The 26,669-nt window shown below is 40.4% G+C and overlaps 1 protein-coding gene across 5 annotated transcripts in view; it reads right to left on the bottom strand.

Annotated features, from left to right (window-relative positions):
- The window catches only part of BMPER (BMP binding endothelial regulator), a 149,270-nt gene that overhangs the window by 101,871 nt on the left and 20,730 nt on the right, over nt 1-26,669 (bottom strand). For 4 of the 5 annotated variants that reach the window (XM_058833477.1, XM_058833475.1, XM_058833476.1 and 1 more), the window contains 4 exons: nt 22,578-22,677; nt 10,978-11,060; nt 9,313-9,403; nt 8,061-8,143 (listed from right to left, as the gene is read on the bottom strand). In XM_058833477.1, coding sequence (XP_058689460.1) covers nt 8,061-8,143; nt 9,313-9,403; nt 10,978-11,060; nt 22,578-22,677 — 357 coding nt within the window. The remainder of the gene's footprint in view (nt 1-8,060; nt 8,144-9,312; nt 9,404-10,977; nt 11,061-22,577; nt 22,678-26,669) is intronic. The other variant, XM_058833479.1, reaches the window with a different exon arrangement.

The following is a 26,669-nucleotide window of genomic DNA, read 5'->3' as shown; positions in this document are numbered from 1 at the left end:
AAACAAAAACAATGCTGTAGGGTGCAGTAGAAAGACCAAGGAGAATTTAGGAAGAGTGATACTAAGTCAAAATGGAATTCTGCAACCACACTAGAGCTCAGCTGCAATTCAAACTTACTGATACCAAGTTTCACTTTACATCTCTTACAAAATATATTAAATATGAACAATGTCAACAACAATGATGTGATTAACTAAAATAATTCAATACCCAAAGTGATACAAGGTCAGACTTAAGAAAGAGGAGTGGAAAATCACAGAATTTCAGAATATTCTGAGGTGGAAGGGATACACGAGGATCATTGAGTCCAGGTCCTAAGTGAATAGCCCATACATGAATCAAACCCACCACCTTGGTATTATTAGCACCATGCTTTTGCCAGCTGAGCTAATATTCATTTTCAATCAAAACTAGGTTGTATATGGTCTTGAGCAACCTGGTCTAGAGGGAGGGAAGGTGGGACTAAGTGACCTTTAAGGTCTATTCTAAGCCCTTAACATTCTTTGATTCTATGATATAACCTAAAGTCCCACATGTAACAATATATTGTCTCTAATATTTTATTTTTATTTTATTATTTGCTTTTGAAAATCAGGGAGAGAAAACAAGTAGGCGTTGATTGATTAATTAATTAATCTGTTAATTAAGCTGTTGTGTAATTCATTTACCAGGATTGTGTATACTAAACCATCTTGTCTAAGGACACAGAGGGCTGTGTGCAAGTTTAAAATCATTAACTATTGTTATCTGATAACAACCACCAAACCTACGACATCCAAGTTTATTTAAACTGAAAGGATGACAAACATGAAAGCCAAGCACTCCTACTCCTTTCAGCCTTTGCTTCATTGTACCACCAGCCAAAAGAGTCTTGGACTCTCCATAAAATATTTGGCAAACAAAGGCCCTGTTAATTGACAAGCTATTTCTTTTACTGCTTCCTACCACAATTTGTGGGAATCTTTCAGACCCAAATCAATTCTGCACACAAGCGTTCCCATGAGATGCCACACGCATTCCCATTTGAAGCCACTTACAAGAAGTGCTACAGCCTCTCATAAAACCTTTGTCTTCACTGGGCACTTCTGGAACCACGTGCAACCCTTTCATCCCCTGATGGACAGCAGGTTCTTTTTTTTGCTTGTTTGTTTGCTTACTTTAACCAGGTTCTTTGTTTTCTGCCATCTTACTGCTTTGTTTTTACACTAAGATAGATCCTTGCCTTTGCAAGGAGTTACAGCAGAGATGTTTGCAGCCCTCATTGCACCCCAATGCCAACAAATAATAGTCTTCCCCTTGTCAGAAGCTGCCTGTTAACAGCTCTCCTTTATTGCTAAAGATCAGTGTAGTTAATTCTTCTTTGTCAATAAGAAAAATCAATCTCAGCCTGTTAATTAGGAAAGTTTAACAGGGGACAGACACCTGACAGCATAAGCTCTGTTCCTTTTCTGTCAGGAACAACAGCAACCTGGACTCGTGCTATAAGCCCTTATTGTCATTATTTAAAAGTGGTCAACCTGCGTTATTTTTTTCTTTATATGTTTTAGGAATTCAAAATCCATCCTCCTTTGTGTATTTATTTCCTATAAATGACAAGAAGTCCTGGACACTTTTTCTCTGCACTGCAATGCCCCATTCAGGAATATTGTTAACCAGCATTCATTTGGGCCATTGAGGTATCCAAGAAGCTTTAAGTCTTTCATGGCTTCTAGTATCACTTCATTCATTCATTATCACAAAACCATCTTTGATCATAAAACTGGAAAAACAGTCTCTGTCTAAACAAAAGCCTTATGAATTTGGAGCACCTTTCTCCAATTCCTCAGCATTTCCACCCTCCTTTTCTTACAGGAAAAATTCCCCACAGAAATCTGCTAAATCATGCTTTCATCTTTATTCACATTCTTTCTCCATGTTTTTTTTCTCTCAGGGACAGAATACACATGCTTAGAACATAAAGCACAACAGGCACTCATCTTTTACTGCTGCCGATACATGCCATCTCAGAAATAGTAACTGGACAGTGCTACCTATATGAAATGATGTACAAGGAAGAACAGCAGGAGGCTGACTGCACAGCCAGAGGAACAGGGACCATGCTGAAGCATGGAAGACAGATTTGAGCTGAACCCTGAAGCATAGGAGGGGCAAGAAAAAAGGCTGCAAGAAGGAAGGAAAGGATATGAGAAAGAGGCTGTCTGTTCTGAGCCCACGATCCTTAAAGAGTAATCTAGACCTTCAGGGCGCTGTTCAATACCTCTATTCCCTTGGGAATGTACCCAAACAAGGCATGGTCTCTCACTGCATAAAAAGACTCATTTGATCCTCGCCAAAATTTAAAGTATGATGAAGGGTTTCTGCAGCCTGAGCTGGGAACACACTCTGAGTAGGTGAGCTAGGAAGCTTTGCAGGTAGGAGAGACATAGGATGAAAGTCAAATATCCACAGAGAGAGGAAATGTGACCTTGACACAGAAAAATGCTTCCCAAATTCTAAGATCCGAAATGTTATAAATAAAAATTATTTTCCCTGAATAACTCCACTGAATCATCCCATTTGCACTTCTATGCCACAGTTTACTTCAATTTCAGAAAAACTCTGAATAGTTTTTATTTTTAACTTTGCTTCTTTACTTCTAATAAAATATTTTGTAACTCTTCCTCAGAGATGTTTTTGAGAGAAATCAGAAAAAAAAAAGATTAAAAATGGCTATGCATGTTGATAAAAGAAAAAACACACTGCGTTTGACCTTTCCTTTTTAAATATCCTAATTTTCTTTTAAACACTGGTATTTCCAAAATTAAAGAAACTTAATATTTTAGACATGGCCAAGGTAGCGTACAATCCCCATGAAAGTAGGTATACTTTTTGAAGCCTGAAGAAAATCAGATAAAGAAAATATAAATAACAGGAGAATGCTTATGTCTCCATGCTCCATTATTTTTCTCACTGAATTTCCACACATACCAAGTCCTTTCTCTTCCACATCCACCTTCTCAACCACAATTCACCTCTACCTGCAGGACTGTTTTTCTATTAGGTTACTGGGAAAGCCAAACTCCTTAGCCTTGCAAAAAATCTGCAAACAAAATTATGGGGTGTTCCCAGAGAGACACATTGACCAACACTTCACATCCCATTTCTGAGCTTTCCCTGGTCTCCATTTGCATCCACCTATAAACAAACCACTTTACTAATGTCCCTAACTTTGAAGATGTGAACATTGCTCTTACCAAAAGACTAGTTCTTTGCTTTTCCACCCCTCACTACAACTCCTTGTCTCTGTTTCTTAGCCCCAGAGTAAGGGCAGACAGTGTCTGCTGCAGTTTGGAGCTGAATCAAAGCAGCTGAAGTACATGGAAATTTGGGAAGATCAGCATTTGGCACTGCACTAAGGATGGAAATTTGAATTTGAATTATCCTCAGCCTTCACTGAGGATGCATTTAATTGCGCGTTCCCCTGAGTTTCCCAGTAGACTGGCGTTACTCCCCCACTGTCTTTTGTGGTGGGAATGTATTCCAGCAGCTCCCAATACCAGTTAAAGCCAAGCTTTCAAAGCAGTATCAGGGTGCTTAATCACCCAGCTGACTGCAGGGGCAGGATCGGTCTTGGCTATCTTCAGCCATCTCTGAGGCCAGGAGCTGGGTAGGCTCCCCCTCTAGTTAGTGAAGGAAGATAAACATCTGCAGAGAGTAATCCATCCCACCTCTCTCTCTCTCTCAATTAACTGAAGAGGAGCCCAGATAAGTAGTTCAGATCAGACACATTACTTCTGAATAGCTGCAGCTAGACAAGATTAATTCCACCCTCGGCATCCAAAACACTTACATATGTAGTTTCTCATTACTTATCACAGTTGAAATGCCTGTTACTCATTGATTTAGAAACAGATTTTGTGTTGTGGTCTCCTTTTCTTTGTGCAAAACTTTTTTTATTCAGTATTTGTATCCTAGCACTCAGGAATGTAAGGGACAAGACATTTCCTGTACGCACATACCCACAAGTGCACCTGCAGACCAGTAGCTGGGCACATCTTGAACCCCTCTGAGCAGTGGTTTAAAAGCCCCCAAAGATGCAAAGGAGATTGAGCAGAGGCTTCTTTTTGACTCGGCTCTTCAAGAGCCTCCAGTCCCTGTCCTCTGCTTCCAGCTATTTGGGTTTCATTTGTCCCAAATAATTTTGGAGGAGCAGCTAAGAGGAGAGCATTCCTTTTGTGAAACGATGATGTTTGGGGACCAAACACTCATAACCACCCTGCTGATGGTCGTCTCCGAGACATGCCTCTCTGCAGGACAGACAGACAGCGCAACCTTTCCCACTCCCAGCTCTCAACCAGCCCAGCAATGCCATAACCCAGCCTCCATTTCCCAAGCAGGTTGGCTTCCCTGCTCCCCGCAGGGGTGTGGAGCGAGGCCGGCCGGGGGCTGCGGCGTCTCCGCGGGGCTGCGCGCTCCCAGCACGGCGGTGCCTCGCACGGCCACATGCCTCACATGCCGGAACGCACAGCGCCCACGGTCTGGGCAACAGCGCTCAAAGGAGTCAAAAGGGGCTCCTTATGAGTTTGGATACTACCACCTAAAGATAAGCTTCTCCATGGTTACCGCTCTCACGCAAGGTCACTTTCCTGCCAAACCTCCTCTCCTCCCTCCCTGGCTCTGTCTCCTTCCCCCTCCACTATTTTTTTTTTTTTTTCCAAACGTGCTACATCAAAGGAGAAAATGAAAACATTTACGATAATCACAGTCTGACGATTTTAATGCAGGCTGTAGGAAAGGAAACATGTAAGCCAAGTGCTCTTACTGTGCAAGCAGAAACACACTCTCAACCTCATAAAAGTAGTATCTGAGAAATAACACTTGATTAAAGAAGCCAGTCCTTCATTTAAGTAGGTGCTTATGGTAGGGAAAACAGCCAGGGTTTCTCTAGAACAGGCCACTGGCCTATCACGAAAAGCAGGAACAGGCCAGACAGATGAATTATTGTGAGACAGCTGCGTTTCAGCCTGGGTGCGAGGAGATCCTTATTATCCCGTCCACCTTTCCTACACAAATGCCTCTCCCCAGAGAAACTGAGTCATTAAAAGCAGGCTCGTTCACTCCTGACAGGCAATATGCATTGAGTGAGAGGTGATACATTCTCATTTTCAGCAAGAAATCTTAGTCGCCCCAAGGAGCAGCTCACTTAGGAGAGCGGTAATGGAATACAGGGCCTTTCATCTCCGCCTCACTGCCGCGAGCACAGCCTGGCTCGGTAACAACCCAAAAGTTATTAGTTAATGGCTTGTTTCGCTGACCTCCATGAAATCAGTTTGGTGGGTTAGGTCTGGTTTTCAGTAGACAATAGCTAGGACCACAAGGGGTGTTAAACAGGAACCACAGTAATGAGTTGGGCACCCAGCAGGTAAGGACCCAGTGAATTGCCCAGGTATAGCCATGACGTTGCTTTCTCTGCTCTTCAGAGCCATGGAATACATAAGAAGCCCTGCAACTGGCCAGCCTGCTCCACCAAGATGGGGCCCCTCAGCTCCCAAGATCCCAGTTTTGTCCTCATTTACACAAACAATGTGTTAAAAACAAATAAACAAATGACAGCCATTTCACATATTTTGGGAGCTCAGTAGTATCTTGTAGGCACCATTTGGAGCTGATAATACCACAAACCTGTGGTGTCCCAAAATGTGTTCCCAGAGTCCAGATCTGAAGGTGTGTTCTTACTTTTGGGTGCATCATTGTGCAACAGTAAAAATATTTACGTAATTTCTCATTTTAATACATTTAGTGAGTGCAGATCAACCCTACATCTCTCCAGGAAAACAAATCACAGCCATCCCTCTTTACTTTCTTCTTGCTCAATGGTATCTACAGTCCCAAGTTTGAGCTACCTCTGGGACAGTGATGGCCTATGGAGTCCAGAATTGTCCTAAATTATTTGGAGAGCTTGCTCCCAAGAAAATGAAGAATTCACCCTGAAGTGAGAGTAGTTGGAATCCTTATACACCCATCCCCAAAATACCAGTTTGTGCTACTTCCTATGCTAAGTTACCATGAAAGACTGAAATCCAGAAGAAATCTAACTTGGGTTGAAGAGGTTCCCTCCCTCTGTTAAAGCCTGCACAAATTACAGCACATCACACACAAGCCTGTTTCCATCACTCTGCATGACTGGATAGGTATCTTCAAATAAGACATCCATCCATCCATCCATCCATCCATCCATCCATCCATCCATCCATCCATCCATCCTCCAACTGCTTAGATAAGAGATTCACTGAGGACCCATTCTCAAAAGGGAATGGATGCAAAGCAGGCAACAAACTGCTATCACAGCCTGAGGATGCCTCCTTTATTTACTACAGATTTAAATCACATACGAATTAGCATAGGCTCCAGTTCTGGGGGGAACGGGCAAGAGAATAAAAAAGGCTCTGCAGAGAGAGTGAAGTGTCTTTCACATAGATGGCACTTCTTTAGCTGTCAGAAAGATTCAGACTGAAAGCTGGACATTTTATACAGATGGTATTAACATCCAAAACAATCATGCTCTCTTTTTTGGAAGGGATAGTTAAGTAGCATTAAACTTCTTACTCTCAATAGTTGATGCTGAGACTGGTAACTCTCAAGGTTAGACCCTTAGCTGTGATCTTTTATTCCTTTATTTCTTCACACTGTTCTCCCTCATTATCTCCCACCTCTAATGCTCTTCTCAGCACAGGAGCTTTTGATATTCAGAGAACAAAGGAAAGTTGATCAAGGAGATGTTGGTATACCAATAACTGGGCAATAGGCAATATCTCTACAGTACTTATGAAAGAGCAAAGCAGAACCCAAAAAGACTCAAACATGTCTCCACAGACTTCTCAGCCATACAGACCTGCCTTCCCCTGAGGAGCATAACTAGGGAAAGCCAGAGTGAAAAGATACTGCTTTGCAGCTGAAGCTGAAGTGAGAGGGGGACCCACCAAATACAGAGGGCGTTCTCAGCCTGGGTCTGAAGGCATTCAGCAGAGCTGGAGCCCAGGGCAAATATCACTGTGACATATGTGACAGCATGTTTTCATTATTACAGGATTAAAACTTGAAAAAAAAATTACCTGAGAACCATGATCTCCACAGGAGAAGTGATGACTTAGCGTAAATTGATTTTGCAGATTACCAGGGTTTTTGTCCCCACAGAACAGTAAAAGTACTCTGCAACAGCTTTATTAAATGTGTGTATATGTGTAAAGATATATGAATATTTGAAGCCCATCTTTCTGTCCTCTTATTTTATTTTCATGATGCAGGACAATTGTATCTGGTACTGACAAATTTCTTGGCATTCTACTGAAATGTAAAGCCTTACATATTCTACTGATAACAGACCCACAAATTGCAACAAAAGCAGTAGTTTGAACTTTGTGTTTTACTCATCTCACAGATTACAGAAAGGAAGCCAAAGTTATCTGCCCCAACTCATACAGCATTATCTTTTAACTTAATGGAAGTGAAAAAGAAGCCTGCACTCATTACCCAAAGGATGCAATTATTACTTCCTCTCTATATTGTTGCTAGTCAAGAATAAAATCCAGGATATGACCTTTTCATCAAGCGTCAAGCCAAAAATCCACCTGGGACAGCCTCAGGAGGCTACCCTCATTCTTTCACTCAGTAATTCAGAGCAAAGGCCCTTGGTGCATACAGCTAAAAGGAATCCTTGGCAAAGTTTGGCTTAAGGAAACATCTAATAAATGCTGACCAATAGATAAAGGCCAAAAAGATTTCTGTTTCCACTTGCATGATCCTATCACAAAAAAAAGGCGCTACTAATTCAACAGATCAGCCCTCTCCCAAAAAACCTGCTCCATCTGCATACAGTGTAAGGTCAAAGTAAATATCATAAGCTCAAAATGTGAGTGATACAATATAGTAATGCCATAAATTCTTCAACAGAGACCTGAATTCCAAGGGAAAAAAACATAATAGTGTTGGATTCCTTATATTTTTTGCTTTGTTATGGCAATAATAACGTGCCTTTTGAAGTTCATAAAGGGAGATACAATGCCAAAAGGCAAATACTTACAATACAAGAGCACTTGGTACATTTATTTCCTTCAGGCCTAAATTCTTCTCCTTCATTGTAAAGTCTCCCTTCAAATACACAATCTGGAAAACAGCATTTGAATAAGTTTAGCTCAAGATAGAATGCTGCCTTTCTCCCTAACATATAAGGCAATGTGAAAAGTAAATCATACCATCCTTTCTTTCTGTTGGAAAAGACTTCCAAGACATCAAGTTCAACCTTTGACTGATTACCATCTAGTCAAGTAGACCATGACACTAAGTGCCACATCCAGTCATTTCTTAAACACCTTCAGGGATAGTGACTCCAACAACCTGGACAGTCCATTACAACACTAACAACCCTATCCATGCTGAAATTCCTCCTGCTGTCATCAGGGGAGACTGAACCTCCCCTGGCCCAGCTTGAGACTGTGTCCTTGTGTCCTGTGACTGGTTGCCTGGCAGAAGAAACCAATCCCCTCCTTGCTACAAACTCCTCTCAGGTTGTTGTAGAGAGACAATCACTTCAGATGAAAACAAATCACTTCAAAATCCTGAATAAATCCTTAAGAAACCCTAAGTGTCTTGCAGGTGGAAGGGTAAGGGAAAGAAAACATCCTTCTACAGCAAATAAATTTGCAAAAATGAAGTCGAGGCTAGGATAAGTCTCCCATTACATGTGCCTTTTAAATAGTTTTTTAGGCTGTTTGCTTTTCAATAATTCATTCTTACTCCCTGAGTTTATATTAGATATTAGCAGATATTATAATCTATTATTATTATTATTATATATCAAAATATAATAAATACATTATATCACAACTAGAGCAGAGCTTACATTCAAAATCTCTGATAAAATCAAATTAACCTAAAAAAAACATGGCAATTTGTCACTGTTCTTCACAAAGGCAACCCATTCTCACTCCCCTTCAAAAAGTTAATCTCCTTTTTTATGATTATTCTTCCTCTCCTGACAAAATCATGGTCATCAGTCATGCAAACCCATCTAACAGACCCTCTAAAAAATGACATAAACACAACTATGAATATTAGCCCAGGATATTGCCTATGCATCCCCTAGTCTGCATGTCCTCTATTAAAACATATTAAAATAAATCTTGTGTCATTTTGTTCATTGTGAGTCACCAGCCCACATTTTAGTAACTTCTCAAATATAATAAGGAAGTTAGAGGCAGCCTCCCAGATAAAGATGGGTATCGCTAGAAATACAGTTGCACAAGTAGAACAGCATCTTAACTATGAAATCTCACCTGGACACACAGGACAACACATTCCCCTGAGTTTGGAAGGGTTTTTGCAATGAACAACACACTGTACTTCTGATTCTACTATCACTCCTTCCTGGAAAAGAAGCAGATTAGACATATTCATTGTTAGTGTTGTGGTTTACTTGTTTTAACTTGTAAATTTGGTATACAAAACTTTAACTTGTAAATTTGGTATATAAAACTTTAACTTGTAAATCTGGCTTTTTATTTAACAAGTAAAAAATCACAATTACTGTCAGTAGAATTAAAGCCCAGCACATGCCACAAAGCACTGGGTTTCAAAACTTCTTTTCTTTCTGTACCTGCTTCCTGGTATCAGGATTTGGGTTAATCCACAGTCAAAAGATCCACTTCAGTCTCCCTGACTCCAGACACAGGATTTGCCTTAAAATGCATCAGGTAAAAAAGCCAAGCATCCTCTTAGGGAAAGGAATCCTGCTTTATCAGGAATCCTTAACCTCAGTAATCTGCCATGCAGCTCTGGTGAAAACAGGCCAGACACAAGGCATTCTCCTCCCTCTCCTACTGGAGGAAAATAGACTTAGAAAGCAGATAAAAGCATCTTGTTCTGTAGAGGGGAGACGCTTATCTTTGATATTTTGACTGATAAGTATTAGTAAATTAACATTTCCTGTATTTATTTGAGAACTCAAGTGTCCTGAACAAATCTGTGTGTGAGGGTCAATGCAAATAAGCTGCTACCCTTCTTTCTGCTTCCAGCTGTTTGAGGCAGGGCAAAATAATTTTTTAAATGTGTGTATCTAGGGCAAACAGGATCACCCAGTTTTGCATTTAGACACTGAAACAGACAATAAAGAACTGACCATTTCATGCAACATATTTAAATTCACGTAGTGAGTTTCTTTTCATTAGGTGCAAGGATACAGAGTACTGCTCCAGCTTCAGTCATCTCAATGCACTTATTTTTAAAAATGAGTTGGTGTCACAGAGCAGAGGTATTACAGAAAAAGAGAAGAAAACCCTTGAAACTCCCTTCTCCTCTTAGTAGAAGCTCTTCATACTAATAATTTCCTCTTTCCAACTGCCATTCTTAGTAGCTGCCTGAGTGTTACTATTAAAACCAGATCAAATTGTCAGCAAAAATGGCAGACCTATTTACAGACATAAGCTAAAATCACCTAAATAATTACTTGCTTTGAGCCTGACAAGCAACAATCTTGAGAATTTTATGGTTGCAGATAGCCAAGCTACCAAAAATACTATTGTGTTAACAGTGCAGGAAAAAAGGTTTGGTTGTGGGTTTTTCTTAAAGAAAGGTAAAACCCATGGACACATACACACAGAAGCGTCCAATTACTAAAATAATTTGTATCTCACAAAAGGCTTTGAATGCTGAAGAAAAGAGGACATACTTCAAGGTCAAGACAGCAGGAAATGGCATGGCTGTGTACCTCTCCTTCAGCAAAGTTTGGGTATTGGGGTACTCAAGTCATTTAAAACCTATACTTCTGAATATTTGGTTATAGCTGGCTGCATCTGAGTGGATTTAAATTCGTTTAAATGCAAAGTCCATACTGTGCTTTGAGCATAAAATATTTCAGGTTATTTGGATTGGATAAATGAAGGCTCAGGATTTCCTGGGAAAAGTTTGCAACTCAATTAGCACAATTTTTATGACATCCTTACCTGGCACTGGTACGTAACACAGGGATTGCTGGGGAGGTGCCATTTCATGGAGCTGTTGTACGTATTTCCTCCAAAACTGCAATCTAGAGAATGAGAGAGAAGCCCATCAGTTCAGCTGAACAAGATCTTGTGGTAGGCTGCTGCCGAGGATCAGAGGGCAGCATCCTAAATGCAACCCACCCTCTCCCCTGGGTTAACAGAGGAGGTAGAGCAGAGAGCTGGGATGAAAAAGAAGGATCATGTCCTGGGAGGACTGGCAGCACTGCCCCAGACAGCTGCTGCTGATGCCCAACTGGCCAAACTCCTTACTAACTCTGACTGGTCAAAACAAACCAAAATCAGTGACAATTCACTTAAAAATGTATGTCAGCACTTGCTCTGCAGTCCATTGAGGAAGTACTTGGTTACTTAAGCACTGGAATACATAGAGGGAGGAAAGAGTGTGAAAGAAGAGCTGGAAGCATTCATCATCTAGCTTAGCCATGCTATCTTCTTCCATTAGCCAAAGCCCTCGGGAGTGCTCTTCAGCAAGCACAGCTCAGCATGGATGAGCTGACACTGGCAGCTACCTCTCCTTTATGCCTTTCCATATCCATGACAGGAGGGATCATCATCAGCATGAACTGAAAGTTCTCATGTGTGTATGGTGAATCTCCATGGGGAGACATTTTGGACTCTTGTGGAGTTTGGCTTTATTCACCTTTGTGTGCTGTATGACCACTTTGTTAACAGAAAACAGGTTTGTTTGCCCGTGCACCCAATCAACCCGCATTTGTTTTGTGCAAAACGAATTTTCATGAAGCCACTTGGAATAAAGCAAACACCAAAACAAACATTAATTTTCACATGTTTGATTACATGTTCCTACTAGTTTCTCTTCCTTTTTGGTTTTCTCTTTTGCCATTTTCTGATATTCTACAAAAAAAGAAAACCAAAAAAGAACACAAAATAATGAAATAACTCACCAGAAAAGCAAAACCAGAAAATACTTATAAAGTAGAAATATAATATTTGTTTAAAAAGAGTTAGTTTATTAATGCAAATAGTTTCAACTAGAAAATAATTCTTTGGAGACCTAGAGTGGTTCTGAGAAAAAATTTGGAAATAACACATACCGCATTCTGTGGGAAAAATGCCCATTTTCCATTTATTGCTTTCAGGGTTTTTTTTCCTAGTATATTTTATTCAAAATTAGCTTGATCAAAGAGCCCATGAAACCAACAGGAATCTTGCCAAAGACTTTGAAACACAGACATGTACACAGAGCTGGAGAATCACAAAAGTACAATCAGTCAAACAATGCCCACGGCACCATTCTGTTTCCACACCCTACCTCAATAACTACTCTTTCTCTGCTGTGTATGGTGCACTGTCCTGCTTTGGAATAAATCTTACGTCCTTCTGAAAGTAAAGGCAATTTATCAGCCCTACACCAGTAAATCTTTGAGCCCACTGTAAAAAAAAACTCGAGAGTTTTGGTTTGAGCTCTGATGTACTCAGGAACTTAAAATCTCTTTAAAATCATTTTGAATTCAACAAAAAATTTAAAGGAATCATGACGTAAAAAGATCATTTTCAAATGTGTAAACTGCCTCCAGTTATGTTCCTAAACAACAGAAGACTTGTACTTCAGGATTTGCAGTAATCAGAAATTCTTTTTCCAGGCTAAATACAGAGCAACATGTGAAAAATTTGTAGGTGCTGTGGCCATTTCACTTACCTAAGCTGAAACGGGTATATTTTGAAAAGAAACGATCAATAGTCTCAAAGTTGGCTCTGATAATTTCATCTTTGTCAAACTTTGAAAGGCACAAAGTATACAACTGAGTCTTATAGAGTAGTAAAGCCCCTATGAAATTATTTTGAATAATAAAGAAATGTTCAGATTCTCTGTGCATTAAATACAGTTCTCTGACATCTCACATATGCAGGACAGCACATCAAGAGAGGAGAGTGAAGCCCTGTAGTCCTCTTAAGCATTTTGAAGTTCCATTCTGAAAAACACTGAATTAATCTTGCAGAACAGTCTCACTTACTGCTCACTGAAAACCCTGATAAATGCAGAGTCTATTCATTGTGTTTAACATCCCCAAGTTGCTGAAGCCCTGGTCATACTGGTCCCAGTCTGAGAAACAGTTTACAAGTGTGCAGGACACTCAGCATGGAATGAGCTGTGTTGTTAAATATCTGTGTGTGTATTTTACCAGAATCAAGAATCAAGGGCTGGGTTGGGAAGTAGCAACTGCAAAATACCTTACATATTTGCTCAGCAATTATGTTCTTTAATGTAAAATGTTTCCTCTATAAGAAAGCTAATGACCCTGGGCTAATCTGCATGTACAGATGTGCATACTAAACTGAAATTTTCAGCTCAAGGATTAGTCTGGTCGACAAAGCATGAAGGTGGTGCACTCATGCAGTCAGCACTGCTCCTGCTGGAGGTGCACACCCAAGCTATGCTACAAAATCCCCTGCCCTGCATCACCAGCCATTGTCCCTGTGGAAAGCAGCAAGGGGATGGCACACCAGAAGCAACCATGGTAAGGAGAGTCTGCAGTCACCTAAAGAGAAGTTTGAAAATGGGAACCAGAATGGGAAAGATGGCAGAAGCATGGGAGCTACTAAGACTGCTCTTGAGCTTTGGCATGGGCCAGCGTGCGGAATGAGGGAGACAGAGCAGCACCCGTCCAGTGCCAACACCAGTGTGGGGCATGGTGGGAGCTGGATTTCAGCAGATGCTCAGCAGAAGGAGCAGCAGGAAGCAAGGGGAGAGTTAGCCAGTATAACAAGCAGCCTTGGGGAGAGATGGGGGAAGGCTGAATGTCAGGAAAAACTGAAAAGGGTTAGAAAGGAGTGTTTTACAAACTCTGGGTGAAGCTTTAACCTGTCTCTGACCACAGGTGTGCCCTGACACTGCCCTTTGGATGCCCCAGAGCTACACCCACTACACACTCTTCAAAAGGAAAAAGAAACAAAGCCCACATACCGGCTACGTTTTCTGAACCTCACTTTGAATGTACAAATCTCTCAGCTGACACCTGCAAACATATAGCTGGACTTTTCTAGTCCCCCTACTCACAACATGGGAATTTCTGAGCCTCACCTAAATTCATCTGAGTGAAAGCTGCTTCAGTCTATGTGCCAGCTCAGTGAAGCCATTCTGGCTCATCCATGGTTAAAGGTTAAAGGTCCACCACATTTGGCCTGAAAAGTAGAATAGAAATATTCTACTGAAAAGTAGAATATTCAGTAGAAGTCACTGAATATTTTGTGTTCAAAGTCATCAACAAAGTCTCTTATGTCAAGTTCCACAATAGAGTATGACTGAATATACTTGAAGTTCCTGAAAACCTTTTAAAGCCTTTTTTTTTTTTTTTCCCAAAAAAAACCCTTTAGAAATATTCCACCATTCAAAGGAAGAGCAGGAGAAAATAATAAAGCAAGAAAGTTCAGAGATTGGGACTATCACTTAAATGTTATCTTATTTACCTGAATACCTACTTAAAACTTGAAAAGGGTTACAGAGGAAGTTTTCAAGAAGGGAACCCAAAAAGCCTGAGAACACTCTAAAGAGTATGTGAAAGATTTGACATTAATAAGTAAATTTGATCTTGACTTATATACCCCGTAAGGAAAACTTTTAGGATTCCACATGTGGAAGGAAATTAAATATTAGTGGTCTACACCATTTTTAAAAATGCTAAAGTGATTCATATCAGTCAAGGAGTGTGTACTAATTTTTCAGTCTTTCCTGCTCCTTTCTTTAAAAATAGCTGGTGTTTTATTAATGTAAAATATTAACTTTCAGTTAGTTGTAGGTCTTGTTGCCATTACCTCCTTCAACCCAAACAGTTCAGGTAAGTCTTGGATAAACATGCAAGCCTAAAGTTGCTTATCTGAACCTAACAAAACCACTAAATACTTTGAACTTGGTCAATTGTTGCATATGCAGTGGAAACTAATGCCAATTGCTTTCCAGTCACCTCTTAAGGGCAAAGTGATCCTCCAGATTCAGTTCTTCTGGCACAAAAAAAAAAAAAAAAAAAAAAAAAAAAAAAAAAAAAAAAGCTAAAATAAATAACTTCTAATATAATTATTTAGCTACTTTGTTTCAATATTGTGCATGCCATACTTGGGCACCTTTGCTTCAAATGTAGTAAACCAAGCCTTGGCCAATTTAATTTGAAAGAACAATTTCATTCTAAAACAAGCATCATCACAGAGAATTGGACTAGAATAACAAAAGAGGCAAATTATAGCAGATTTTTCTATTGGCATGTGGACAAGCTGATGATCAGGAAGCCATTTGTCTTTCCAAACCATAGAACTCTGATTAATGACTCTTTTTTCTTCTTCCCCAGATACCCACCCATATAGCAGTACCATAAAGATAGGGAAATTGACTGTAAGAGACAGTTTAGCTGTGCAAAAGCTCAGCCAGTGTCCTCAGGAGTTCATTAAAAAACAACCCTTTTTTACTCAATTTGACATTGCCTAATTAGATTCCAGAAGAAACTTGTGCTTATTTTAGTCTAATGAGAATTTTATAGACAAGTCATTTCCTTATTCTCCCAAGAGAAAGTGATAGATTGGTGTACAATAGACTGGCTCCTCATCCCTCATTTCTTCAGCATCTTTCTTCTCCTATTAAGTCTTTTTTTTTTGCTTTCCCTCCACTTTCTGTTTAAAAAATGTAACCTCTCTATTGGCATGGAAAATAAACATTAAGAAAAAGAAAAGAGTCAGAAGACATGTTTTATTTAGTGTTTGATAAATTAATCCTCAGGGAGGTAACCAGGCATGCTAACACTAAATACCAGCTCTAGCCAAAAAAAAGAGCCAACTCCAAAACCCTAAACAAAAAAAAAAACAAAAAAAAACCACCAATAACTTGCACATTCTGCAGTATTTCCCTGGCATGAAATCAGTTAGCCAAAATAAAAGAACTGAATCAAACATATACCTATTATGAAATATATTTTCATATATCATAGTGATGGTAGAGCCATTGACAGCTACCAGAAAATTAAACTTCCTGTTGAGTAACCCTGGTCTTCATTTGTCAACACAGAAGCATGAAAATGTATACAAAACCTCCCATGCTTATCAAGTCTAGCTCCAAACAGTGAAAATCCAACTCTTTCCTTTGTAACCAAGTACAAGCAAACCTATTTGCAGCCGAGCCATGGCCATTACCATACTCAAGGGATGCACAGGGGCCATATAACTGCAGAGTGAAGAGGCCACGGGGGTGAGCTGTGCTAGGACCACACAGCTCACACATAGAGGATGCAAGGCAGCCCATATTCACTGAATAAACAGCAGCAGAAACAAAGACATCGACTCCTCCCAGTGCTGTTTTTGTCCCTTGCAAACCACTGGAACTGAATTTTACCTTCCCAAAGGTCTTGTGTTCCATGCATAGGGTGAAAAAACTTGCCCTGCAGGGTTCCTGAGAACATTGCAATTCAAAATGGCACACAGTTAGAGCTGCCATTGAATCTTGAGCTGATACTCCATGTGCTTGCCAAGTCTGGCAGCTGGAGAACTTTCACCTCTCATGGTTATGAAGGCTGTCATGAATGATGTTGCTCAGTAAAAAAATTACTTGCTCTTGTACCCAATTTTCTCACACCAGCAAAATCATCCATGTACATCTTACACCTTTGAAGTTAAATAGTAAAAAAAATTCTTATTCCGGTAATACATGTCCTAAAATGTTTATCATTTTGTTCCAGAGAAACATTACATGTGAAACCATCAATGTGAAAATCTGGGTAACTGATGTTTGACTGAAAAACTGTTTGTGATAACAGGACAAGACTCTTCATTAAAAGTTTCTTACATAATGGAAAACTATATTCACCAAGATAATAAGAGCATCTGAAATTTGAGGTGCTACAGAGCACAACAGTATACACCAGACATCCAAGAGATGTCAAATGTATCTGCTAAGACTTTTGTAAGAAGTGTCAACTCAAAGAAAGGATGGAGAGATAGAGACCTTTTCTTAGGCATAACCAGAAGTAATCAAAGGTGGCACTGTGATGATGCTGAATGGTACTGTCCCTGGTGGCTATTTGTCACTGCTTCAAAACTTCTGCCTTTTCTTCAAATACAAAGCTAACATCTGAATGAACACTGAGATAAACCTGTACTTCCAGTCTCAAGAAACAGACCTTCTGGCTTAGAGCTGGAACACCAAGAGACTCAGAAGCAGTGAGAAGGGCCAAAAGAAAAGTTAAGAGATGATTATGTCCTCAAACCATCTCTCATAACCAGTCCCTGACCGAAGCCAGGTCTAGATTATTCAGGTGAAGGTGAAAGAAATTTCTTTAGGAAAATATACATATTATCTTCACATCCCATCCCCCTCCATCCATGTATTATCCCCTGCCTCTGACAGCTTGCCTTAGAGCATGCAAGGATGGGCTGCAAGGTATAGCGCCCCACTGGGGCCCCAAAAAAAGGTCCCCCCAGCCAATCTTGCAGCAGGACACCAAAATGGTGTTGGGTACCTCATCCTAGGGGTGTCCAGAGGTAAACAAAGTACAGAGGTTCTGTTCATATGGATCCTGCAGGGTGTCAGCAGAACAGCCAGAACATTGGTAATCTCACATCCCCCCTCTAACTTCCTTTGCAGGCCAGCCCTAAGAGCTGAAATTGGCTGCAATCCTCAACCATAGTATTTGATATCCTTTCCAAGAAATGCACGATTAACTATGATACCTTTGGATATTCAATATTTAATAGACCTAGCATGGTTGTTGCCTGGGCTGGGATTCCATTCTCTGATAGATTCCACATCAATGGAGCATAGCACAAGAATTTCTAAGATCAATAATTAATTATTAAAAAGAAAACCATAAACCCAACCAAAACAAAAATCCCCAGTAATTCTCAAAAGTTAACAAGGACAGAAAATGCAAAATTGTACATGAGAAGTGAAAGAAAATTCTGAATATATTTTCTTTGTTGCAAAAGAATTCCCAGCAACTTTGTCTTTGCACATCCATAGAAGCTTAAGATTCTTAAGATAATAGAGTAGAATATGGTGCACAATTTTAGAAATGCAAACTTTATGCAATCCTGAGCCAGTAATACCACTTCTTCAGAGTGCAAATAACTTACTATTTGATGTGTAGAGAGCTCTATATCTAAATGACAGGTCTCCATCCAACTAAATAAGATAATGCTGCCAAATCTATTTCTATAATCTCAGTGACCTCATAGGTTTTCATTAAATATATGAAATAAAATGAGAGATGAAAAGTGGCCTATTTAACCTATGCAAAAATAATAAGAGGGCTTATTTATTTTAGTATTTTCAAAATGAATAGCATGCTAGAGGTATGTGGTATGTTTTATAAACTACAGTAGATATCTGTCAAAAGAATAATCTTGCTGAAAACTTTTCCTATTAGACTGAGTCGCCTGCATTCTCCTTGCAGCAGGGAGCCATAATCATGGGCCCACATTTCTCAGTTCCAGACTTTTCACAAACACACAGAAAAAGTGAGCTTTACCCCGCCAGCTTTACAATCAAGGTCCTATGGGCCTAAAGTCAAGAACATTGTTAAAACACATGGCTAGTCTGGAGAATTTAAATCTTAAATCTTAATTTAAATGTTCAACCTCATTGCAGCCTACAATTTCCTCACAAGGGGAAGCAGAGAGGCAGGGGAGGGCAGGCACAGGTCTCTTCCCTGTGGTGGCTGTTGACAGGACCCAAGGGAATGAGGCAGTGTGAGGGGAGGTTCAAGCTGAATATTAGGAAGAGGTTCTTCACCCAGAGGGTGGCTGGGAACTGGAACAGGCTCCCCAGGGAAGTGGTCACAGCACCAAGCCTGACAGTTCAAGAAGCATTTGGACAACATTCTCAGGCACATTCTTATCCTGTGGAGGTCCTGGAGTCAGAATTTGATGATCCTTGTGGGATCCTTCAGACTCAGGATATTATGTGATTCTGTGACAAAGCAAAGCCAAATCTTTTCATATGCTACTTTCCATCATGGGTGAATTTTCTGATTCCAAGAGCTGTACTAGTGGCTGCTCCTTACTTTTTCTGTTTATTACAAAATATGAAAAAAGATGTGCTAGAAATTACCTAAATAGCATAAAAATACCCAAATGGAAGCAAGGGACTTATGCTCAGCACACAACCATTTGCAGGAAAAGTTCTCTACCAGCAATTCAGTTTCTCCTGTATGCAGAGCTCTGAGTAGGAGAGTTCAGGTGTGTGCACCTGATTGTGCTGCAGATACAATCATAGAACAGTTTGGGTTGCAAGGGACCAAAATAGGTCATCTAGTCCAATCCCCCTGCAATGGGCAAGGAATGTCCTCATGCTCCTCATAACAGAATAAAATTCACTGGCAGAGATGACTCATGAGTGTTTCCTTCCTACAAAAGCCCACTCTGGAACATGCCCTTTGGTTTAATGCTATCCTCCTGATGTTGCACTCGCATGACAGCAGCCATTCATTCACTCACTCATTCATTCATTCATTTATTCACAAGGTAGGAAGACAGACGTGAAGCTGTCAAAGAGAGCTGGCAAGAGCCTGTAAGGCCTGATTAAGCTCTCCCAGGCTTTGGGAACAAAGCCAAGAAAAAAGCCATCAGTTTTTGATGTCTTTCCTTGGTAACATTTTGTTCATGTTTAGATGAAATGCAACTAGTAAAAAAAAAAAAAAAGTGCCAAAAAAGCCCTGTTTTCCTTTTCCTGCTTGCATTCCCCATGGGCACTCTGGCAGCTTGACAAAATAGTAACTGAGAATGAGTGCTGCAGGGCCAAGTCCCGGCTGCAGCTGAGCTTTGTGTGGGGAGTGCCGGGGAGCTGCCGGGACACCAAAGGGAGTAGCTAAAGTGATACACTGCCAGGCTGGTATTTGCAGCCTTGATTACCCACCATGGGACACTCATTTTAGGTCTCACACAGAACTTCAGCAGTGTTCAGAGCAGTGGGAGAGCAAGCAGCCTCTCATGGGGTAGAGATGGTTCCATCAGCCTCTTCCCCTGGAACCAGAACAACCTGGTAACACAGCGTGGTGTCAAGACTGTGAGAGTTAGATTGGGTGCATATTTTGCATTGTCTTTCAGAAAGCACAGAAAAACTTATTCAGAAATTTCATATCTACTTTGAAAATTTAGTCCTTGAGAGCTTTTTTGTTCTTTGAATTATGAAATTTATTCATCATGCATTTTAAGCACATAGAAACGGCCACCTTAGATCAGACCAAAAACCCTTCTAGTCAATAATCTTCTGTCTGATAGCAGCTACTAAGTGACACCTTGGGAAGTGTGAAAAATACACACCAAGGTCCGTAGCTCTAGTTTAGCCTCCAGAAGGAATAAGTAGCCTGTCTGACTCAGAGGGAAAACAGAGCATTTTGGTTTGTACCTTGCTCCTTTCCTAACAAAATCAGAGTTCAATTTTCTCTTTGGAGAACTGCTGAAAATTGAGTTAATCGTGCCACAGAAGTATCTTTTATAACACTCAGAAACAGCTACCATTCAGTTACTGTCAACTCAGAGCACAGTATTGTATCAGTAAAGTTAGGACTGTTTATCCTATGTGCATCTATTTGTTCCCATCCATGTTAACTTGCTTTGCTGCTTTGTCATCCGTTGATCGGTGCCCTGAGAACCTTCTGCAGCTCCTCACAGTCCATCCTCTTGCTTTACTGTGCTACAGACGTCAGGTCACCAGCAGCAAACCTCCTGTCCCTCTTCACCCCTTCTCTAGATCATTTCTGAGCACTTTGACAAACGGAGATCTTTGCAAGGATATGTTGGCAACCTTTTTTTACTATGAAAACAACCATACACTAGTTACTTATTTGCTGATGAGAAGAGTATCTCTAAAAACTCAGGGCTGCTTAGTTTCTTCAGCAGTTTCCTTGTGAGGGATCTTGTTGGATGCCTATTAGTTGGATCTCTCTGTCCATTGATACATTCAAAGGACCCTAGCTAACTAATCCCTCTTCTACCTCGAGTGTCCATGTGCATCCTAATTCTATTTTTCAATAGTTTCTATTAATTATCCCATTAGCGATGTCAAGCATAGCAATCTGCAGATGCCAGGCTCAAGCCTATCGATAATGTTCTGTAGGTACCCACCCCAAATCAGAATAAACAGAAAATCTTAAAAGGAGTCTGAATAAAAATACTGTTTGAATTAAAATATTGTTTGTTCAGCTTTGAAACATTCACTCTTTTCATATTGCATGCATGCATGCACATATGCATATGTATGTATATAGAATTTTCAGACCATTGAGCAAATACACATCCCATTATGAAATTGAAAAATCAAACTCCCTATCCAACCGACACTTAGCAACATTTTCCTTCAAAGCTGACACTAAACACAGTTTGACAAAAGAAATAAATTACATGCAATTTATGTAAAATCTGTAATTTAAATTCTTGTTTCGGTAATGTTTTAATATTTTTTCCAGTTCATTTCCTTCTCTTTTAAGTGTCATGTTTCTAGACAAATCCTTGAATTGGGGCTTGCCAAACTCTTCCAAAGCTGCAGCACAGAAGCAAATCATAAGCACAGCATCTAACACACCTCTGCAACCTTCCAGGAAAAATACACATCCATCATGTCTCTTCCATCTGAATTTCAGTGTAATCTGTTTTCTTGCATTTGTATTTCCTCTAGGAAGGCAAGAAATTCTTTTATTTCCCAACTATTTATCCTACCCTATCTCCCTCTCAATCCCACACAATCACCAGTGGAGAATTAAAAATGACAGAGGAAAAATAAAATAAAGCTGTCTGAATTTTACATTCGCCACCTCGTTGATTGTGGAAGCAGTCCCTCAGCAAAATTAGTGCTTTAGAGTGTATTACTTACTGCATAAATATAAAAAAAATAAAAAGACTACTTTTCAACTTCATCTACTTGCATTTTTTTCATGTGGTTAAACATAGCAGATACATGCCATGCATGCTTAACCTTTTTTTTATTATTATTTGATCATTATCTCATTTTAAACATCTTGGAATATACAATATTGGTCAATAAATAAATGTATAATATTTGGAAAGCTTATTTTGCTTTCATAAAAATGTCTACAATATTATTGTTTGAATCAGGAAATGTTTAATAAAATTAATAAAATTTGTTTGGTTTTTTTCCAGTATGAGGAGAAATAGGAATAACCATGGATAAATACCATATTCTTTGTTACTCAGAAGTATTATTCTGTCCAATCACATAAAAAGTTAGAGACTCTTACTGACCAGTGACTACTAGCAGATTGATGTTGACCTAAAATATTTCTGATAACATTAGAAGGGGGATGACTCTTTAAAAACTAACAAGATAGCAATGAAGAATAAAGATGTACTTCTAAAGGATTGTTGCTGTGCAAGAACTAATAATTGCAGGACAAATATGTGAATTTATGTATTTCCCTCAGCTTTGTACACATACGTATTTCAGTTATGGTTACTGCCCTCTTCTAGCCTCTGGTGACAGCCAAGTCCCAGCTGAGAAGGTACAAATTTAGTCCTATCTTTGGGAACCTAAATGTGCACTGATAACATTTTAAAAAGAGGGTAAAATGATAGGAAGGGAATGGCACCTTTGCAACGCTCACAGCAAGCTCCTCTCTGCTTAATGACGAGGGCACAGTCCTTGGAGAGCACTGGACACTTCTCTCTTTTGCACGTCACTTCCTTATTCTGGAAAAAGAAAAAAAAAAAAAAAAAAGAAAAAAAAAAAAGAGAAAAGCTATTGGAAGCACACCAAACCCAAGGCTACCATTTCTTGCAATTCAGAACATAAAATGTGGGGACAGCAGTCTGCTCTTTTGCTTCAGGAGAGGTCCTTGTGATTCAATACACCTTTCTTCCCTTGAAGGAACACAGTAGAAAAGAGTCTTTGAATAATCAGGGAACCCAAGTAAATGGTGTTTAAACCCCATTTTGACAGTAATTCATGACTGCTTCCCAGTCTTGTACAGCAAATGTGATGCACTGAAGAAATCCATGTTACTTAAATGAACAACTACCTACATGATGTTCTTGTTAAAATACCCTCAGGGTCTTGAGGAGCTGCCCCATGAACTGCACTGCTCAGGAATCACTTCTCATAGTGACAGAAGGACAAACAGCAGAGAAAGAGGTGGTAACCTCAGAGAAGACAAAATTCTGCCAATGCAGAAAATCAATTTTATCTAGAGGTTCTTTAAAAGAGGCTACTATGTACTATATCAGACCAGATGATTAGTGTAATTCATCTTTCTCCCCAAAATGATGAGAATCAATGAAACACCAGAAGCAGACAGGGTCACTGTACATTATAGTGTCATCTTGCTATGGCAAAAAGTCCGTGATTTCCCAAGGCCAAAGAGCACACTGACCACATTAAGGAGTGTCAATAGAGGGTGTGCAACAGCAGGCAGCAGAAATATTCCATTTATTGCCTACCTTGCCCCAGTGGTGTCAACCCTTTTGGTTATCCCTGCCGTTAAATAGGTGCAGAAAACAATACTTTGGATGCTTCTTTTAGTAAAATTTTGCTACTTCAAATTCCTTACTTAATGGAGCCCTCTGAAGTCACCTCCACCTATAATTAGTAGCTCAGTTCATTAGGTGACACAGGTGGCCATCTAGTACGTGCAAGTATCCACCTCACCCAATCTTATGACTTAATTAGAGACCAAAAAATCAAAGGGCTAGAAAAATGTAAATCATAAAACTGAGGAAAAAGAAGCTGTGCTTTCCACTCTTTTTATTTTGCTCCCTGTGGCCTTATTCAAGGTGCCTGTGAAGAATAACACACAGCTTTTATTACACTCCAGCCCTTTGTCTAAAATCAGAGGTTTATTTACTTCAAAGTCACTGCCTGATCTGATGGGAGCTATAAAGGCACTTCAGTCTTATCAGTGTAAATGAGGACTCACTCTCACCAAGACAGTGTGAAATCAGCAAATGAGAATCTGGCCCTAAAGCACAGCTGCAGCAACACAAACGCTTACTGTAAAAAGCCAGGTCACTGCTACATGCTGGCTGTTCTGCATCACTCCAGCCCTGCAGAGCAACCATAAATGCAATTTAACCAGCAGGTTAAGCTGAATTTATGGCAGGTCTGTAGCTCTGGACTGGCACAAAGCAGCCACAACACAGAATTGCAACTGGTTCAATATCTCTTTTAAAGCGCTCAGTGGAATCTTGATTCCCATTACAGGAACATGGTGCCCCTGTAAAGTCTGTTGAAGGGCAGCAGTCAAGCTTACCAACTCAACTACAGTCTGTATTTTAAAGGGTTCTTCTAAGATCTGATTATCTTTAATGAGTTTGCTTAAGGAAAGATTTAACAAGCCTATCAGCCCCACTACCTTGATCTGTGGGAAAATCTGCCTGGTGAAAGTGGGTGTGAAGGAAAGGCAAAACCCAGTTTAGGTTTTGTTCCTGTGGAGAACATGGTTGACCCAGCTGCAGCATGCATTGTGCACCTCTGAGAGAAGTGAGGTGCCCTGTGCCCTTCAGAACCTACCTGGCTGGGCTGGATATGTGTAAGGGGGGGCCAGTGAGCAGATACCCATTGGACTCCCTTCTCAAAGGACAACATTATTGTTGCAGATGGCAGCAAGAGGGACAACAAAATAACACAGTTCTGTATTTTTATTAATTCCCTGGTTGCCAGAGGACTACTGGGACAAATTCCTCAAGTAGCCCAGCTTCCTAGGCAATTTCTCCCCTGAGTGATGTCTGCCTCCTTCCACCCTCAGGTACATCCTGACATGGTTTCTTCTTGTAGGCAATGCAAGGAGTTCCTAAGGATGACCCCAACACACACATTTCAAACAGGAGAAACTTGCTAGTTAGTTTTCCCAGTAGAAGCCTCCTGTTTCCCCCACATTGCTAAAATCAGAAAAATTCTCTCCAGTGATGAGCTTGGTATAATTGAGCAATTCAAATTTGGGTCTTGCTCTTCTTTCCTTATCACCAGCAAAGCTGCTGTTTTAGCAGGTTTTCTAGGAGGGAAAATTTTGGAATTCATGTGCTGATGCCAAGGGCTGTTTTGCATTAAGCAGCTGTTCCACATGAAGAATATTAGTGGTCCACAGTGCAGTGACAGGAACTGAAGGGCCCTTCCCCCTAGGAGGGTGTCTTAAGCAGTAGGCTACAGATTCACATTTCCTTTGTCTGTCCCAGTAGACTTTGAACTATTTGCTGTTCAGTGCCCTCGCTTCAGCAGAAAGGGGCTTGTTCTTCATGCTCCCACAAGTCACTGGTTCTTACAGCAAGGGTACTTGTGGGGAAAGCAGGAGATGAGTCACTGAATTGCCTCTGGATGTGGAAGGCAGCAAACTGGGATCACCGGCTCAAAGCTCACTTATTACAGCACAGGTGGGGAGGAGGTTCCCCACTCACCACCCACTGCACTCTTTTTTCAGCTCTGTCCCTTGGGGGAGAAGCTGCATCCTCCTGCCTTAAAGGACAGCTCCATGTATCGTAGGTAAATAGAGCCAATATTTGCCAGCACAAGAAGAGCAGCTAAGCACTAAAACAGGGTAGGATTTGCAAAGCTGGCATTCATCGTCTCTAGCTTGTTATAGGCAAGGCTCAGACAGCTCCACAACAGGCTGTTTCAGATGTCATCCCAAGCTGCCTAACTCCCTGCCATCAGGGCTGGGCTGCTCTTCCAGGGTGTGAGGTATAGCATCACTCAGGAGTGCAGCCCCACCACTGCTTGTGGGGCCTTTTACTAAAAAAAATACAGTAAAGTATGTATGTTTTAGTAAAAGTACATACAAATGCAACATATTGCTGCCCTGGCATAGTCCTCATGGCAAAATCCCTCTTGAAGTAAGAAGAGATGATTGTAGCTCCAGGGAAGTGCATTCTCTTACTACTTCTATTACTATTATTACTATTATCCCAAAATTCTTTTTAAAATGTCCTGCTGTTTTATCTCAGTGCTGTATCTTGTGGAAAACAAAGTCAGCAGATGTGGAGGAAAGGGTTAATGTACCATGCTGATCCATCACAGGCCTGCAGCAGATAAAGCAGGGCTGGTAAATCATTGTTTAGTCTATTGCAGTCAGGCATTATCCAGTGCAGATCTCCTGGGCCCACTGGGTGTAAAAGTACAAAAATAAAACAAAAGACTAATTGTCATCTGGAGGCTGGGTTTTTTCCCTTCACCCAGTTGCCCAAAACACTGCTCTTAATGTCTACTGTCCATCTGCTTGTTTCAATTTTGCTGCCTCCTCCCCTCCCATTTCACAAGGGCAAAGTGGAGGCTGAGAGCAAATGGGACTTAAGCAAGAAATCCATTCCTTCCAATTACATCCCCTCCTACCCCCAGTAATCATAACATTTCATGACTTGTCCCAGCCATACATTTAGAAAGTCGCTAAGTAGCTGCATGCAGGAGAGCTGTATTACCAAGCCTCCATCTGTGCTGTCAACAGCGTCTCTGAATCTGTTGAAAGCTCTCAGATACTTTGAATTTTGCTGTTCTTAAGAGAAAACTTCTTAGACGGCTACAATCAGAAGCCAACAGTTATGGGAGGGTAGGGGATTTTTTTCCCCCTTTTGTTTAAAGGACATGCACTCTGGCACCGAAAAGTGCGGAAGAGACACATGGCCCATAAATATATAAACCATTTGCTAAGTCAGAAACCTGGGAGTCAGTCAAATCCATAATAGGATCCCAAGATTCA

This window comes from Poecile atricapillus, chromosome 2, assembly GCF_030490865.1.
Source record: "Poecile atricapillus isolate bPoeAtr1 chromosome 2, bPoeAtr1.hap1, whole genome shotgun sequence".
NCBI lineage: Eukaryota > Metazoa > Chordata > Aves > Passeriformes > Paridae > Poecile > Poecile atricapillus.
This window is presented reverse-complemented; position numbering and strand designations above follow the sequence as displayed.